The sequence below is a fragment of the Hyalella azteca genome, unplaced genomic scaffold (genome assembly GCF_000764305.2).
Source record: "Hyalella azteca isolate HAZT.00-mixed unplaced genomic scaffold, Hazt_2.0.2 contig10761, whole genome shotgun sequence".
Taxonomy (NCBI): Eukaryota; Metazoa; Arthropoda; class Malacostraca; order Amphipoda; family Hyalellidae; genus Hyalella; species Hyalella azteca.
The window spans coordinates 148,535-167,488 of record NW_025940784.1 but is presented as its reverse complement, the minus strand read 5'-3'; the positions used below and the strand labels follow the sequence as shown (position 1 = coordinate 167,488).

Sequence of the window (18,954 nt, the reverse complement as noted above, 5' to 3'; positions counted from 1 at the left end):
TTTGTGCCAGAGGCAGGAATATGATGGCAGGAGGAAAATTATGTTAGTCTTGAAGCAGCGGAAGGCAGGTGAAGGTTAACTGGTACAAGAGATAGACAGGTGAAGGCTGGTCTTTGCTGGAGACATTCGTGTTATGATAAGTTAGGGTGCAGCCGAAGAGTCAAAGGCTGGGTTGTATTGCAGACAGACAGGGGAAGGCTGGTATGTACTAGAGTCGAACAGGTAAAGGCAAGTTTTTCATAAGATGGACAGATGAGGCTGGCTTGCATTGGAGACAGGCTGGAGAGAAACATGACAGGTACGTGCTAAATGCTAAAGGCAATTGGGAAAATTCAAGCTGATTTTATAGTAAATGAGGTAATAGCTAATTCATGATAGGTGCAGGTTTGTGAAGGAAGCTTAACGCAAGAAACTATAAAGAGGTGCTCATGCCGGCAGGAGGAGACAAGCAGGTTGAAGTAATTTAATTCTAGAGTCAATTACTGGAAACAAGGGTCGGGCTTAAATGAAAAGTAGTAACAGGCTTGATGAACCCGATTGTGGTATTTTTGGATTTGAAACGGAATTTCCGCTCACAAATTCATCTGTAAGCAATCTCAAACTTACTTTTAATAGCAACTGCCAGATGGTTTCAAGGAAGTTTTTTGAACAGTCTAGGTAGTTTAGAATAAATAATTTACAGGCCACCACGCGTCAAGCTGCGTCCGTTTGAACCTGTTGGTACATTCGTTTATGTTGAAAACGTCTTTTTTCTTGTAGATAAATTTGTTTTTTTTTACCCCCACCCAAACAATGTCATTGCTATACTCTACTTGACGCGGCTGCTACTCGGCACGCTTCCTCTCTTAATACGACGTTGATGTCAGCGTGTGAGCCGATGACACTTTCATGACACCGCAGGATGCGCGACTCTGAATTATGCTATTATTTTGTTCAGGACCTTCCGGGCCCTGGCCCGCTATAACGATCCTGCTGTGTGGGGTTACAGTGGACCTCTTGCTGCTGTGTGGGGTTACAGTGGACCTCTTGCTGCTGTGTGGGGTTACAGTGGACCTCTTGCTGCTGTGTGGGGTTACAAGGAGCCCGTGTATGAAGTGTGTGGCAATTAGACACAACCGATTCAATAATTGATTAAGTGCGAGTGAACGAAAGTGTAGGCGAGACACATTCAAAAATTGTAATATCGATGTAAAATTTTATTTATTAATGGTTCGTATTAGATCATAGAATGTTCGTTAGAATTCACATCCAATATCTATCAACAACGCTGTCATGATTAAATTTATGAACGGTTTTTCTGCATTAACATTTTATTACAACATTTTCACATGCTATAAATGATATTATATTTAAATGTTTCTTCTAATAAACAGTAGGAAATTTACTAAAAATCTGAGGCAAATGCAAACTGAATTTTATGATAATCTAATTACCAGAACCGAGTAATGAAAATTGAGCACAAATTTGCGACGCCAATTTTAATTACGACAATTCATTTAAGTTGACATAACGAAACATTTTGAAGCAACAGGGACAAGAATATACTTGAATATGATTGTTAGCAAATTTAGCAGAAAAGTATTACTTATCGCTTCGTCAAGATTAAAAATATATAAAGTATCGAAATATCTTTTATTATGTTGTGAGTATCTTTAACACTTTTGCTGCAGATATAGGAGTAAATAAATAGGAATGCAGTATCTGTGTCATTTAAGTAATGTTGCTCAGAGACATAATGTGAAAAATAAAGTGCAACTCTTCAATCAAACTTGTGATTTGCTCTCTGGCTTCTCTTACTATTCTTAAAACAATATATTTAAATGCACACAGATCAATTTAAAAATAACTAGGTCAATGCGTATATCCAGTATACCTATAGTTTATATTAAAGCTATGTTGTAAACTTAAATTGACTAATAATACTTTTATGGTGGGATGTAAGAACACGGATTTAGACGTTCGTTTGCTGATTAATTAAGCAGATACATGAACGACAGTTATGATGTTCAAGGACTTGTTGACACAGATGATTCTCACAAATGGCCCAAATTTAAACTTAAATTTTAGAATTTAATGCATTCAAATGGCGGTTTCCGTTTTTATTCATATTAATGTTAGGAACGAATATTTTATGATTAATGCTCCAAAATTTTAACCTAATAAAGACCTAAGAACGAGGTCATTCTTAGAAAATTAGGAATTTATTAAACTTAATTCTGCATTTTATTTATGGTGGCTTTTAATTCAACTTTACCTGAAGTCATTAAGATTATTTAGGAGTACAGCACAAGGTTGCTTTGTTTACTCTAAGGTTCATGATATGTGTTCTGCAATATAGAAATTACGCTAAATTTATATTATTTATCTTTTCAGTTGCAATTCCACTCTGTACGTAACGATTATTAAATGCTTCACAATACATTCGCGGCGGCTTCCCTGAACATTGCATATAATATTAATAGGTTTTTTTATTTGGTGGTAGTTTATTTGAAGTCTCGAAATTTTAATCACGTCAAATATCTGAAATGTATAGGAACAGAAATTTTATTTTAAGTCTTGGAATTACGAGGCAGTGCAAATCACTGTCAGAGTGTGTTAAGAGGAAGAGGAGGTTGTAATACAATATTTAATACTACATTTTGATTTAAACTTAACTCATGTCAGAAATTAAAATTTTCTTCAAAGCGCGTAACATGAGTTCACTGGAAATTATATGTTTAGGTTGGTTTAAAGGGATTTCTCTCCTACTAATATTACTTTATTTAGTAAATCAGCTAAAGGCTTCAGAATTAGGGGGACTCGTTTAACGGTGTTATGAATAACTAGATGCGAGATAAAGGATTTTCCAAATTTCAGATATTATTTTTCATACTTAATTTTAAATGTTTTTTTTTCGTAGATGAGAAAGAATGTCCTCTACATATGAGCCTCGAAAATTGCCATCGTATTGCTTATTTCTCGAATGTAACTGTGATTTATTGAGAAGAAGTTGCTATAATGGCCATGAAGCTGTATTATATCAATTCTAAGACGTCAGAATTGAAGGAGTAAATATTCATCAATTCAAAGTGAGACAACAAAGTATTCTAAACCAGGAAATAAGAGGCATTTAAATGAATAGTAAGAAAATTTATAACAAAGTCAAATTTGATCTTTATTATGCTGATAGTGATCTTTGAGATGACGGATTTGATCTTCAGTAAGCTGGATGAGATCTCTAACGACAAGTAATATACTCGTAAATTTAATTGTTATATTGAATTCTCAAAGAAGGAAACAAACTGTTGCTGAGAACCATTTCATAACTACGTATCTATAGTGAATATAGGAGACAGAGGTATGTTTTGCACAGTTAGGATAGGAGCACAGTCCAATTGCACAGTTTAAAGCAATTTTACCAATAGTTGAATGTTAGATCATATGGGCCTCTTTCTTGACGTTCGAGACGCAGAGTTGGCAGAGGCAAGAGTTGCTGTTGACCGTGCAGAACAAGAATATTGCTATGACCAGGATCAGCGCTGCAAACAAAGAAAAACAATGAAATATAATTTTCCTGGAGGTGAATGTGGCTCAAGGTATGAATTGTGTTGAGATTATGGAGGATGAATGAGGTCCAAGGTATGAATTGTGTTGAGATTATGGAGGATGAATGAGGCCCAAGGAATGAATTGTGTTGAGATTATTTGGAGGGTGAATGAGGCCCAAGGTATGAATTGTGTTGAGATAATGGATGATGAATGAGGTCCAAGGTATGAATTGTGTTGAGATTATGGAGGATGAATGAGGCCGAAGATAAAAATTTGTGTCAAGGCTATGGGGGTGAATGAATGCCAATGCAGCGAATGTATTCAGACTTTGGAGTGTGAATGACGCCTAGGGAAAAACAGAGTTGAGCTTATGATGTAAATGAGGTTCGTATAAAAACTTTCGTCGAGGCTATGCAATGAGGTGAATAAAGCCCACGGTAAAATATGGGACTGGATTTGGAATGGGTATAAATTGCGTAGAGACTCTTGGGGACGAATGAGTCTCCTTGAAATAATGGATCCGTGGATGGGAAATTTTCGATCGTATGGGTAAAGCGATTTCGGGAGTGGAATGTTATCGAAATCAGTATACCAGAAGATGAACCTGGATCAATTCATCACTGGATGGATAAACATTTTAATGTTATCATTAAAAATCCATATATTTCGTAATTTTGTCGGGAATTGATGACGTATCGGTGAAAAATAATGAAAAAATTAAATGAAAAGTCAGAATAATTAAAGTCATTAATAATTTCCATCAACTGTCTTTTGTAGAACATTTTGATATGGTGGAAAAACTACGAATTCATGCAATAAAATGATTGAACTATTCAGTTAGATATATAACGAACTGAATAATTAAATGAATTTTTTAATCAAGTGAATTTTTTTATCAAGTGAATTTTTTAACGAAGCAATAATAATTTTTTAATAATAATGTATTGAAGTTAATCATGAATGACGTACCGATGAATGAAGGGACCGTCACGTTCAAGAAGTGGCTGTTGGCCTCAGCGTACTTGTTGGGGTCCTCAGGCGGTGCCGTCGTGATCCCTCCAATGCCTGAGGGTCGTCAAGGTAATTCAGGGTTCACGAAAATAAAAATTCGAATTATAAACAACAAAGCAAAACAATTTTACAAAATTTAAATATGAAACCTGTCTCGTTCGAACAGGTTTAAAATAGTTGGATTAATGAGTTTAGTAATAAAAAAATACAACTCCGTACTCACTGCAGTGAGTGACAAGAGAGCGCATTTTCTCGTTGACGAAAACTTGGTCACGGACGGACGGATAGACAGACAGACAGACAGACGGACATGGCGGGCACAATAGCGCATTTTTTTCATAAATGAGAAAATGCGCTAAAAAGCTGACAAGTAAAATACATACGTATGTTGATGGCAAATTTTTGTATGACATTTCGTAATTTTCTAACTATTATTTGTCAGAAAACCAGGTGAGTCGAAAATTTTTCTAGGTTTATATTTTTTCTATTAGGACGTTTTCGCAAATTACATTAAGTATTTAAAACTCTATTCAAATTCCGGGTAACTATTGTTACAGTCAGTAAGCAGTGGGGTGAAAAGAGCTAAATTGACGTTATTCATCTATTTTGACTCGTTGAGTATACAAGGTAAAACTGCTTGTACATTTTTTCATGTGACACTTTCCAAAAAAATGCATTAACTACTAGATTTTTTACTGAAATGAGTCACTTGGGTTACTGTCACTAGGCCATAAAAAAGCTGAATGTACTTGATTCATCATATAGATTCATGACATCAACATAAGAGTCTGCGTCGCTCACCGTCGTCGAGGAGGTTGGTGTCCGAGCTGGACCTCGTTGTCGTCGTGGCGGAGCTGCTTGGAGCTGCGATAATTACGACAGATAATTATATTATGTATTATGAACAATAAAAAATGAATACAATTATTTAATTAGCGTGAGAAACTAATTTGGAAACTTATTTATGAATATGGAGTGCATTATCCAGGGTAAAATACTTTAAAGTCAAGATTAAAGCGTTCAAGATATCCTCATGAATTGTAAATTCAAAGTTTTATGTAAAGTTGCATAATTCACTGAAAATTTACTCGAAATATCTAATTGAATTTGGACTGGGTCAAAATTTTCAAATTTTATTGAAGTCGCCGTTTCTGAGCATTCGTTTGTTATTCATTTCGTGAGATTACCAAGACGAAGTGCACAAATTTCTATAATGCGGTTCTGTTGGCAATTTCGATGCTTATGAAAATCGATTTCCGTTCACAGTAATAATTTATTTTATTAAAATCCAAATTTGATAAAAAATAATAAGTTTTCTCACCTGAGTTCACAGTGTCTGATACGGTGACGTAGGTTCCATTTTCTGTGAAAATAAAAGAACAGGAGTTAAGAGAGAAAAAAAAGCGTGTAGTCAATAATCTTCGTTGCATGCGCTGCAAACGGGCGAAGAGTTGTGAGACGAATTCACGATGCGCTCAACTTTATATGAGAAAGGAGATGAAATGACTAAACTGGCAAGTCAATGTATATTTGTAAAAAAATTACATTTCGACAATTACTGAAAAGAACGATTTTTTCAATAACGTTTGTCAGATACGTTTGTCAATTCTTCCAAGCATGAATTTATGTTAAAGCGATTACGAACCACCTGCACGGCTGCTTACAATTGACATAGCCTCTAAGAAAACCCGCTGATTGGGAAAACCGTTTATCAGCAAAACAATATTAGTCATACGTCATAATTACTTGGAAGTATTTAAATATTACTCAACGCAAAGCCTGCGCCACATGTTTTTAAAATGCCAAATAAAGTGAATGTATATGCTTTTAAATGCGTTACAAGTTATTGAATAAGCCTCTACGTTTAGAAGCGCGCAGCTTTGCAAACTTATCGATCAAATACGAGTTCAGATGCTGTTCAGGAAAAATTGCTTAAGAAAAACAGTTTTCCATGGAGTCGGTGCGTATGGATTACCAAATTTTTCTGGTACTGGTGATGAGTGCCAGGTACTGTTCAATTACATCGGCCAGGGCGTTTATAAGAACATGTTTCAATGCTTAATGAAGCATATTCGTATTTGAATTTTAATGTCATATGAAAACGTCACCCTGACCCAACCGAAACCTGAGATTATCATTAAAAAATGATAAATTCCTTGGTTTTATATCAATAAAATACGAAACAGCCTACGTTCAGAAAACCACAAAAGCGATTGAGAAAAATAGGAATAATAACATGTGTGATATGGCAACGCATTGCGTGTAAGTAGTAGGCACGCAGTAAACTGTAAGTTATTAACCCAACTACACCGAGCCACTTGCCAAAACTAAAATGGAAAATTTAGATGAAAGGAAAATTCTCCTTACACGTTGCTCTTTCATTCACAGCTTCACCAAAGAGCTGCAAGCCATCATATCTCTCCTCAAGCGCAGTAATCTGCAGTAATAGCAGATTGTAATTCCAGGATATATCGGCGCTGACTCATGTGACCTATCTCACCGGAACCCAGTTAATGCCACTTTATGTCAGTGAATTTATCAAATTACTTTTAACATTCTCTGTAATGATTCATTATTTGCCAATTCATGCCTATTACCCTTCTCTAATTACTTATATTTTCAGGAACTCATGACCATCAAACGCAATAAGCAATTTTTTATCTCAGTAATGCTCGCGTCTGAATCGGAAGTTGTTTAACCTATGTTTAATTAACTAAAATCCTTCTCTCTGCCTTTCTCTTTTTTATTTCAAAGAATTATTACCCCATACTAATACTTACGAGTAGAGTTCGTAGCCTGAACTGGGTTGCCGTTGATGGTGGTGGTGGTGGCGGCAGCTTGGTTGATCTGCGTGGTGGTGGTGCTGGAGCCTGACGAGTTCACGAGCACGGCCGTCTCAGCGACGACGCTCCCGTTCGACAGCGACAGAACGATTACGTTCTCCACGGCTGGTACTTTGGCTTTGATGCTAGCAAGCAACTGCCGAAATATGGATAGTGTATTAACCAAGTATCCTTCAATAATAGTATAAATCGCTTATAATTTATCCAGACACAATACCAATAGACCGTTCACGTTTTAAATTGTTTTTGTTTATGACACGAGTATTTTTCTCAAGTAAATCCTCGACACCTTAGTTAGACTCAACTCTAAAAGTGATTATTTAGAGCTTGAGGTCTAGTCTCGAGATGAATAAGAAAAACCGGTTATAAACATATCGCTGTTAGCAAGCATTATTTTAACAATGTTAAAACCTTAAACAAACATTATAAAATTGTAAACCACTCTACTAATTTTAGGGATCGGCAATAATATTAGATCAGCAACCACTCACTGCTGGTTGGATGGCCTTGGCGAAGTCAATGAAGGCCTGCGAGTTCCTGTTCCTCATGTCTTGCTGGAAGGTGGACGCTGTGAACCTCATGGCCACGGGCACAACTCGGTTGGGCAGCATGTCGCACGCCATGGACCCTGCCCATGACATTTATTATAACAGATGCATAGCCACATTTACTGAAGCAGCCCTTTTATTATTATTTGACGCTCATTATTTTTTTGCGTTAAATGATTTACATATAATATTGTCTGCAGCTCAATGTTGTTCCGTAATACGATTTGTACAATATATTGACGGCAGCGTCTATCTAAACGCATAATGTTATTGCGTAATATATGTAGTTTGCACAATGTGTTGACGCAAGCTTAATGACACTCTATTTTATTGCGCATTATTTTGGTTTGTGCAATAATATTGAGCGTTTTGGGGCTCCTTGCAGTTTACAATCGAGTGACTCTTTTCCGGCAAAACAACTATAAGTCATATCTTTAGACCGAATTCCTTGCAAAAATGAAAACCTTAACTGACTTACAATTCTCACCGAGTATGACGCACAAGGTAAGAGTGAAGACTAACCTTAAAACAAATAACTAATATCCCAACAAACCTTCTGAGTCTCAAGCGAATTTCCACCCTCTACATGCAGTCTACCACATGATTCTTTCTATCATCACGTTCATCTTCCCCATTTCATCTTTAATAAAAAAAATCTGAAATAAAAAATGAATATGGAGCGAAAAAACACTTTAAATGGCGCTAGTTATTCTTATTGGTTGAATATTACTCGAATATTTATATGGTGTAAATAATCATCCATGCTTTACACTCCACATAAATCAATCAACGCCCTTGCGGGTACCCTATTCCTTTACTAACCTTATCCCAACCCCAAACATCTACAACAACCTAATTAAGGACTATGTGTCATTTTCGTCTCTTGTGTCACTGTCTATTCCTTCTCAGATTTCATGGCACTTCGTGCCGCCTCTTATTTTTTCCTTCACTCTCCTAGTGGTGTCCTGCACACAGACGCTAAGATGAAACATCTCTAAGCCATCTGATGCATCAACGGCTCATAATCGGATTTCGATGCACTGATATGTTTTATCGAAGCTGAACTGATATTCGAGCAGTTATTGGTATAATGATTAATTATTTAACTACTTTTATGCAACCTGATGCAGTAATTTAATGAAATACGGCACGGCTGGACAGGAATTGTTTCATTTATTCCTTATCAACCCTAATATTGAGATACAATAAATCTCTGCAAGCGCTAATTATACGTACATCTTTTGTTTTGGAAGGATGAGTAGCTCGAGTTACTTTTGATGCTTGCGGCAACCGCGTCCGCCTGTTGCTGGTTGGTCACTTGACACGAGCTTTCAAATTCCACCAGCGCCGTTCCAACTTTACGCGCGAGTGTCAGGGAGAAACCTTTGACCAAGTTGAACGAGGCTCCGCTTACGTCGTTGTACTTAATCGGCATCTGTTGGTCATCCACACCTTATATCACTTGCAATAATTTCGTTCGTATGAGAATGCTCGTATTATTTTATTACTGAAGACTGTCTGTTCTATAAAAAACATTGAGTACAATAGAGATGCCTTGCTAACCAACAATGGGTTTTAACCTATTTTAACCTCCACATTCGCAAGCAGAAACAAAATTTGGCAAATTTCATATAAAAAAAACACATCAGCTTTATTACTTACTGCTGTGACTGTGGTCTGCTCGCTCAGGAATTTACTGTTCGAAGAATTAAGGTAAGCAGCAACATCAGCTTCCGGGACAGTCTTGTCATAACGTAGCACAAGGCGAGGATTAGCTGTCAGAAAAAAAATTCAAATCGTAAGAACTTTTTGGAAATTATGAGACCGTTTTGGAAAGTTTTGCGCGGAAATTCATCTGGATCTGAAATTATCTAATTTTGAACAGAACAAAGCTATCATGAGGACATGCCTTGATTTATTGTGAAAGTACTTGGTACCATGAAAACCAGTCATGAATAAAATAACGGAATGAAAAAAATAAACACGCTACCGCGCCTCTACCGGACTCCACCCAATTTCATCAAATTATGCTAATAATTGATGGAATTGAAGTTTCCGTAAAAGATACTTTACATATTGCAGTTCACTTTTAACGAATATAATCTAATTATTAACTAAGGAACATTACAACCAACCACGTTGAATTAAATATCATTTTCATAACGGTTTCATTATTCATGATCTTGAAGTCTCATAATAGAAATCAATCTTTTTAAAGCAAATAAGTCTGTTTGATATTGATGGCAGTTGTCTCGTGAAGTGGTCTCACCTTGTGCTCCGCTGCCGCACTCGAAGTAATCTTTTTCTGTAATCAAAAACAAAAATGTTACGTTTTCAATTAACCCCGATAAACTCTATGACGATAAACGATAAACTTTATGACGTTTCAATTAACCCCGCGTATAAGATTGAAATGCACTTTAGAGTCAAACAGCTACTCTCTTATCGTTCCCTGCAACTCATCAATACCTTGCTCTCATAATCCATTATCCAATTTACGGCTTATCAGTTCCAAATAAATATAAAAGTTATTTCATTAATTTCCAAGTGTCACGTTACTTACTGGTTGTTACGTCGAAATTATTTTGAGCAGAACCTGCAATGATACAGAGTAAAATCAATTGAAATCACGTACATTATAAAAAATAATTTTTCCTAATTTTAACCATTTATGGACTCAAGGCACTAAAAATTTGGTATTATTTCATGGTTTTCGTTTACAAATCGCAATTCTTACTGGGAGCAAGGAAAACTCCACTTGCTGAGGAGTTCCCAGTAGACTGATCGTACGTCGCTGTCGCGGCTGCCCCACTCGTTCCAGACGCAGCCTTTGTGCTACCTGAACCGAGTGTAGTGCTTCCACTCTGGCTCCCAGCTACTGTTGTTGAACCGGTCACACTTCCTGCCTTCGTTGTCGAACCTGTTCCTGTCCCAGAAGTAGTAGTCGCAGTGGCACCTCCAGCCGCAGTGGTTGTTGAGCCAGCTATATTTGGTGCTTTCGTTGTCGAACTTATTCCGGTCCCAGAAGTAGTGGTCGACGAGGCACCTCCAGCAGCAGCGGTCGTTGCACCGATCACACTCCCCGCTTTCGTTGTCGAACTGGCTCCTGCCCCAGAAGTGGTAGTCGCCGAGGCACCTCCAGCTGCAGCGGTCGTTGTACCGATCACACTCCCCGCTTTCGTTGTCGAACTGGCTCCTGCCACAGAAGTGGTGGTCGCCGAGGCACCTCCAGCTGCAGCAGTCGTTGCACCGGTCACACTCCCTGCTTTTGTTGTCAAATTTGTTCCTGTCCCAAAAGTGGTAGCCGCGGAGACACCTCCAGCTGCAGCGGTCGTTGCACCGGTCACACTCCCTGCTTTTGTTGTCAAACTGGCTCCTGCCACAGAAGTGGTGGTCGCCGCGGCACCTCCAGCTGCAGCGGTCGTTGCACCGGTCACACTCCCTGCTTTTGTTGTCAAATTTGTTCCTGTCCCAAAAGTGGTAGCCGCGGAGATACCTCCAGCTGCAGCGGTCGTTGCACCGGTCACACTCCCAGCTTTCGTAGTCGAATTTGTTCCTGTTCCAGAAGTGGTAGTCGCCGGGGCACCTCTAGCCGCAGTGGTCGTTGCACCGGTCACATTCCCTGCTTGCGTTGTTGCATTTGTTTGTGCCCCAGAAATGACCTGAGCGTCTGTCGTAATGAAGTGAAAGTCATTCTGTGCTAAGATTTTACTTTCAATCAAGCAATATTATAATGCTAGCAGAATCTATGTGTTTTCGCCAACTATTTAAAAATATTAAAATCATTCGCGTGGTTAAATCCCGTATCAAAAACGAATTGAAATCCAAATGAAATGCCAAAAAATTATTCATATCAAGATAACATCTCAAAGTCCTATTTCAAGGGAATTAGAAGTTTTCTTATTAAAATAGCTTTTGAACGAACTATCGAATATAGCTGGTGAATAATTTAATAAACTAACCCTCCGATCAGGTGTAAAGATAATCTCCCAGTTCATACTCGATCATCTTTAGTTTGTACAGTCGTGCGCATTATGAGCGCATCAGCGCACGTCAATACAACGATACGCAACTTCCAATTTAGAACGACGGAACATAGTGCTTATGACCTTATGACCTCATGTGTTTAGGATTTCGTAGTCAAAGGTCAAGCTGATGCTCCGCCTTCATCGTCCTCCGTCTCCAAGCCTTCGATAGGCAAGTCGCACCACCCTCGGGTCCCAGTTGTAAAGTTGAATGTGTTCCGTCTATTTGCCCTTCTTTGGGCCAGCTGATATAAGATACTGTTGCTGGTCACTTGTTGTGGGTAGTTTCCCATAACTAGACAATCCGGGATCTTTCACAACCTCTTGTGCAGTAGTCTCTTGAATGTTGCAAGGGTGAACTCCCCTCCCCTCAGCACTTTTGGCTTAAACAGTCTAGGTCCTGTCGCGGGCAGTGCCTTCACGAAGAGTCTGTACTCTGGCCGCGGCTCGGTTATTAAATGGGGGAATACTACAGTCTCCCCTCCTTTCGTTGTAATATGTCACTATTTTGGAGCTCTCGCTTTCAAAGTTGGGAGCCAATCCGGTTATCACCTTCCAAGTGTACAATATGATTTACCTCTCTCTTCTCCTCTCCAGTGAGTACAGTCCTAGGTGTTTCAGCCTGTCCCAGCAGTTCAGGTCCATTTCCCTCATACCGCTGACCCTGGACGTGAAGACTGACTCCAGTCTTCACGTGCTGGAATGACTCCAGTTTCCGCTCCGCGTCTATCTTCAGCGGCGCCCAAAGCTGGCAGTAGTACTCAAGATTTGGGAGCACGAGGGCTCTGAAGAGTGTTATCATTGATGCTGCTTCTCTCGTTCGAAATGTCCGCCAGATCCAACCCATCCGTTGTCTGCTTCGCGCTACTTTTTGCTCGATGTGGTCCTCGATTGTGGCTTCGGTACTCATCAACACTCCGGATCTCGAACAAGTTGTTTCTCCTCAATTTCTGTGCCAGCCGATGCCATGTAACTATGTGGCATCCCTGTCTCTGTGCCGACTCTGCATCTCATTACTTCGAACTTGGTGCCATTGAATTGGATATTATTCACTAGGGTCCAATCGTAAATTGTCGACAAGTCATTTTGTAACCTCTCGCAGTCTAGATTCTCTGCGGTCCTCTTCCATATACTTTACCGCAAAGAACCCATAGAGCCTCTTCCATATACTGGACAAGTTTCCTGGCCACTACCTTCTCAAAAGCCTCAATCACCTGTGAGGTCAAGGTCACCGGTCTGTAATTTTGAGGTCTATCTCTCGGGCCTCCAAATGCGGATTGGAGTTATATCAATCCCACTCTGAGGCCCTCAGGAATAATTCCCTCCGTCATCGAGGCTTTCCAGAGCATTGGTAGCGGAGCCTTCAGGGCTCTAACACGTTTCTTCTACAGAACTTCCGGAATTCCATCCGGTCCTAGTGCTGAAAACGTCGTCAGTTCTTTGATAATTATTTTCATATCTTCTGGTCCAAACTCGATGTTCTCCAACCCCTTACACCTGGCAGCTCTTGGAGAACTTCGATTTCATTCTCCTGTCTTGAGTATCGGGGATTACTAAACACTGATTCAAACTGCGATCCTATTAGATCACTCGTGCCCTGGTCAGCTCTGACAATGAAATTGTTAACCATCAGCGGGCCCACTGGCGTCTCTATTTTAGCCTTGGACTGGGCGTATTTGAAAAAATACTTGGGGTTCTCTCTGATGAGTGGGGAAAGTTCACGAACTGGATACGCGCATCCCCCCTTCTTCGGCTTTACGCATTCCCGAGAAGATTAACATCCTGTATCTGATAATGGTTTTATTAACTAATTTACACTGCTGGTGTTTCCAACTTCCGAATTTTAGAGTTCATGAATATTAAAAAAAAAACAGGAGCCTAGTTTGAATGCATCCTTTACTTCATTACTAGTCAAATTATAGGAAGTAAGATTTGACAGCTTGTGGTTATTTCATGTTGTCATGTCTATCATGTTTAATTTTAAGTGTAAATATCTGAAATGTGAATTTCGTACCAGTCAATTCACTGAATTTGTACTATATGATTTTTGAAGTTAAATGACAGAGCTGAACTCAGAAAAGCTTTCTATAAAGTTCGGATGTACTTTTGTGGCTTTCTCTTTACTTTATTAATTTATGATACGTTAAAATAAGGTAAACTAATTCATATTTAACTTAGTAGTTCAAGCAATTTACGTTATTCTGGTCAAAAAACTCGAAAATTATTCCAAAACGTTTCCGCTCTACGCGGTGAAAAAAGGTGGACCTTGCATGGTTGCTTTAATAACAATACGTAGTATAATTTGATGAAACAATGAAAATTCTCTATTTTTGAATTTGAAATCCTTTCAGACTTAAGAAAGCACTATCGACACATTGACTGTAGAAAAAGCCACATTTGCAAAAATGCTTCAATATTTAAACATTCTAAAAGAAGATCATAACAGAATAATTCTATCTGAAAATCAAACTTCCTTGACATTGAGCAGGCAGTAGCGATGAAACATTGCTGCGAGGTCAGCTCTCCATAGAGACGAGTGAATCGCATGTCACAACACTACATTCAACCGGCCTTCACCATGGCCACTCGCCTTCGACCGAACTCGAGATGCACAACATTGATGGCAAACACAGGAACTTTTTGCTTAGCTAATTGTTGACCCATTGTCCATTTTTCGAAATGCTCTTTTTCATAATATTATTCATACTATCTAGTGATCTAAATCTTAGGCTTCTAAGAGGTCGTTGATGCAGGAGACGTTTCGTTCTATTTAAATTTTCGATCAGTTTCAAAAACGAATAGTTAACAACAGAAAAAAGGAGTGGCCGTCTTAATTACTACGCACTCATTTACACTATACCCACTTATCTATAGATAACAGCGATGCATACATAATTAACAATGCTAGGACACTGTAGTTTACAATTAAATATCAGCAAAAAATTGTGAGTAACCAATAACCAAGAAGAATATAATTGCTGTCGATATCCTGAGTTCCAGCGTTTATAATACATTTCATACCGTCAAAATTTTGAAACTTGATTCGATTGTTTCGAAATCTGCACGTTCAAAATCGTTGAAAATTATACAACTATGCAGATTTCTTATTCCAGTTGAGGTATATATGTACATCATTTACTCACCTATTGGCAGCATCAGAAAACCTGGAAAGAAAATACAGATTTATGATACCATAGACAGTGGAATGTGAACACGAATTGGAAAAACGCTCGCGTGGAAAGGAAATTTCCTTTATCCTCGTTCCTTACAGAGAGTTGCCGACAACCTAATTTGAAGTTTCTTGACTTGGGTTCCCCTTTCTTACTACAAATTATAATCGCATCCAGAAAAACACCTGCCTCATAATATATGTTTTTATTCCTCATAAGATATGCTTAATTATGTGTGTTCATTTATGAACACAATGACAAGGGCTACAGGGCAACATCGTGCCGACTTCAGATGTCCAACACACGCACTACCCTCATTGGCAGTTCTGCACGAATAAATAATTTTTCCCACCTGACTTAACATGTCACATAACAGAGCAAGACGAGCCTCTCCTTACATGACATTTATTATTAACACTTCAAGACGCTGCTGGAGCACGGCATGTCATCATTTATGACTGCGTCACTGCTTCGCGCTAAATGAAGCTCATAAATGTAATTCAAGCGTAAATTATTGCATGCGAATCTATACAGTTCTTTGGAACCACATTGACGGGCAATGCCGAAAAAGGCGATTTTCCTTTGATTAAAAAAGCTTATGAGAAGGTTTGGTCTAGATAAAGAGAATAAAAAAAATTATTCAGCGCGTGTAATTCGCATTATCAACCAAGATTGAACCAGTCTAAGTTGCATATGCATACTGAACCAGTCTAAGTTGCTAAGTAATTCATGGCATCAAGTATTGATACTTGATGATAATTCCACTCTGCCTCATAATTATGTTGAGAAATTGATGATAGTTTAGAAGTTTCAGAATATTTAATGAATTTGTAGTCGTAATTGTGAATGTGTTTCTGCTCAATTATCATGTTGAAGGGCTTTCAACAACGATATAAATTTGCGGTGGCTAATAGCGTTGTCTCATTGATGACCATCATTTGCCTATATGTTGACATTTTTCTGCTTATGAAGCATTTTATTTCAGGAAATGTAATAGGTGTGATTTACATCCACCGAGCATGATATTGATGTTGCATAGAAATATTTAAATATAAATCGGACTTTCCTGGTTATGTTTTCTGGGCTTTTGAAACTAGAGATACATGAGATGTATATTACTTTACTTTAGATGTATATTAAACATTTATTTTTAAACAAATATAAGTCATGCTTGCTGCAACAAGAACGGAGCTGGTGTATTATTGATGTGGGTTTCCTAGCAAATGCGTAAAAATTTGTGGCAAAGTCGGAAATCGTGAATATGTGTTAAAGAACAAATATGAATAAATTATTCGTTATAGTTATACATGGATAGAATTTATTTTCGATTAGCGATGGAAATTTTTCTTTATTAGACCCCAGTACTTACCGGCCAGCAGAACAGAGCTGATTAAGAGTAACACTCCTGAGGAGCCAATGGCAAGTAATTTGACCATTATTGGTTATGCGCCCTAAATTAGTTTGAACAACTGGTTAAAAATTAAATCCCGTACTCGAGTCACCATTTATGTTGCACTGATCACGATCACTTCTCGACCTAGAATGATCGGATGCCGCAGCGCACGTCTCCCGACAAATGTGTACTCGTCGCACCATGGAGCGTCATGACGACAAGTGCTGGAGTTCTTGTTCATTTGGAAGGTTACATTCATATTAATAACGTTATGGTAAAATAAACTAAATTTAAGATAATTAATAAACTATATACATAAAATAGAGTTAATATTAGGATTTGATGAATGCAGTGTCTATTTCAGTATTATGTAGATTGAAGGTTTCCATGGAGGTCACTAAGTGACGTGCTGCGATCGACTTGCTTCATCGATTGAATGCTAAAGATACTGAATGCGCAATGGGTCCAGCATCTCTGTTTTTTAAGCAAAACAGCTATGGTTAATGCTAGTTCTTGATGACAATGGCTCAGCCCTTTTCCTTATTATTCAACTTTATTTCTTCGAGGCTCCCGATTTTCGCTCACGTGGGGCATTTGTCATAAAATTTGGTTTTGCCATAGGACGGCATATTATGAATTATAATTATTAATGACAGTCGAGTGCAGAAATGATACTTCAATGTATTTATTATCTAGCTAGCTAGCGCTTGGCTCTGAATGAAGCGATACACTGAAGATCTTGCCTTGCATTATCTAGTAGAATTGCTTTGATAAATCAATGGTAGGTACTGATGTAATTGACTTAGCGATGAACTTAATTCATAATTTTAAATAACTCATTCATTTAATGAAAAATTCATCATAGACTATGAAGTAGCAATAATATTCAAAAGATGAAATTTGAACCTTAAATTAAATTTGAGAACTTAGTTAAATAAATAAACTAAGTAAATTAATTTTTCACACGGCAGTTTTGCGTTAACAGCTTAATTCGACTTCACGATGTACTTAATTTGAGTTTAGTTATTCAATTGGATATGATAGATAACTTCAGGAAAAAATAAATGAATCGTTTTTCGAATCAAGCAACAAAAGTCAATTTTAGGTGCCAGTAAATCAGTTCTTGTCGCGGAATGTCTACGGAAATCAGTCTCAAAATTCACTTTCCTCATATATATGAGAAGCTATCTAAATAGAAATGTTGCAAAAACAGAGTGACATGAAATGCATGTAAAAATGTAGATTTATGCTCAATATGGCATTATGGCAATCTCCTACTGCTTTAATTTACACCTTCTGATCAGCCGACAATTCAAATAAACTCTGAATCTTTGAATCAAAAGGGGAAGGAGAAAATTTGAAATCACCCGCGATTTTCTTTGAAGTGTAAATTAAGTTACAATAATTCAAAATAAGAAAACGAAATCCTTATTAGGTATTCTGTTTCTTGCTAAGTGCTTAGGAAAAGGAGTAATATTGAATAATGAGTGATGTGCCGCAAACTCTGATTACGCGAAGTCCATTTGATCTGCAAGCCACGGCTCCCAGCAGTGCAGCCGTAGGCATATAAGAGCCTGAATAATTTGTTATGCCATTAGGAACCTCAGCTCGCGAACCTGACTTGCCGTGGAGTTAGCGCTCCAGGCTCTCACTGAGAACACGTTTCAAAGCTACACTGAAAAAGAAAAATTTCCAGCATTTTCTTGGCATTCGTAGCTATGGGCCACCTTTTTGCATTCCATTATGAGGTCGTTAGACATTTTATATCTACGCATTTTCGATCACAAAGATTTTCTGGGTTTTTATAGAGTTAATTTTCGTTTATGAGATTGATGAGAAAGAGCTCGAGTCAAAATCGCTGCTTTCAATTTTATTTATAAAGCATGAAAAGAAGAGAAAGAATGTTTTGAAAAAAAATGAAAAGAATGACTTATTTTTATGAAAAAAAAATAAGAAAAGAAACAATGTATTTTTACCGCTGAGTCAATTACAGTAACAAATTTTGGGTAAAATACCCGTACTGTTCTTCAGCTCCCATCAAAATGTTTTATCTTTTGATGCATATTTCATATTGGATGTGGGAATTGGTACTCAATTATAGTTCAGAATTGGTTCGGAATTAGCAAAAAACTCATTCTATAAAATTAAACTAATTATAAAAAAAATTCTACTTCGCTGAGCTTTTATTGTGGCTCAATAATTCAAATATACATTTTGTTATACCAATAACAAGTATTTCATTTCTAAGGGTTCAAGAACTACCATTAAGAGTGCATCTCTAACAAAAGTCTTTCCTCAGCATAAACAAGTTTACAGTGTCACCTCATGTTGCCTTCCCAGTCTTATGTTTGTCAGATCCCTATCCTGCTCGACCGTACTCGTTGTAAAATCTGAGTCTACTCTCAGACGCTGTTCCCTAACGCCGAGGTTACGCAGT

General features: G+C 37.8%; 1 protein-coding gene across 2 annotated transcripts; it reads right to left on the bottom strand.

Annotated features, from left to right (window-relative positions):
- Positions 1–1,693: 1,693 nt before the first annotated feature.
- LOC108680852 (mucin-21-like) lies at positions 1,694–16,668 on the bottom strand. 2 transcript variants are annotated; one of them, XM_018169768.2, is made up of 13 exons: positions 16,494–16,668; positions 15,098–15,118; positions 10,667–11,599; positions 10,493–10,525; positions 10,199–10,234; positions 9,592–9,704; positions 9,166–9,364; positions 7,873–8,009; positions 7,319–7,517; positions 5,860–5,901; positions 5,340–5,402; positions 4,497–4,592; positions 1,694–3,518 (listed from the first exon to the last, which is right to left on the bottom strand). In XM_018169768.2, exons 1-13 carry the CDS (start codon positions 16,558–16,560, stop codon positions 3,412–3,414), a joined length of 2,046 nt encoding a protein of 681 aa, XP_018025257.1. In that variant the 5' UTR covers positions 16,561–16,668; the 3' UTR covers positions 1,694–3,411. The 2 variants fall into 2 exon arrangements, with proteins under 2 accessions (XP_018025257.1, XP_047738534.1); XM_047882578.1 differs by lacking the exon at positions 15,098–15,118.
- Between the last annotated feature and the right edge of the window lie 2,286 nt (positions 16,669–18,954).

Excerpts from the sequence above, each read along its gene's own strand:
- LOC108680852 (XM_018169768.2), bottom strand. The coding sequence starts at position 16,560 with ATGGTCAAATTACTTGCCATTGGCTCCTCAGGAGTGTTACTCTTAATC. Across the intron at positions 7,518-7,872 it reads CCAAGGCCATCCAACCAGCA|TTGCTTGCTAGCATCAAAGC; the intron begins GTGAGTGGTTGC and ends ATATTTCGGCAG. Across the intron at positions 3,519-4,496 it reads GACGGTCCCTTCATTCATCG|CGCTGATCCTGGTCATAGCA; the intron begins GTACGTCATTCA and ends CTTTGTTTGCAG.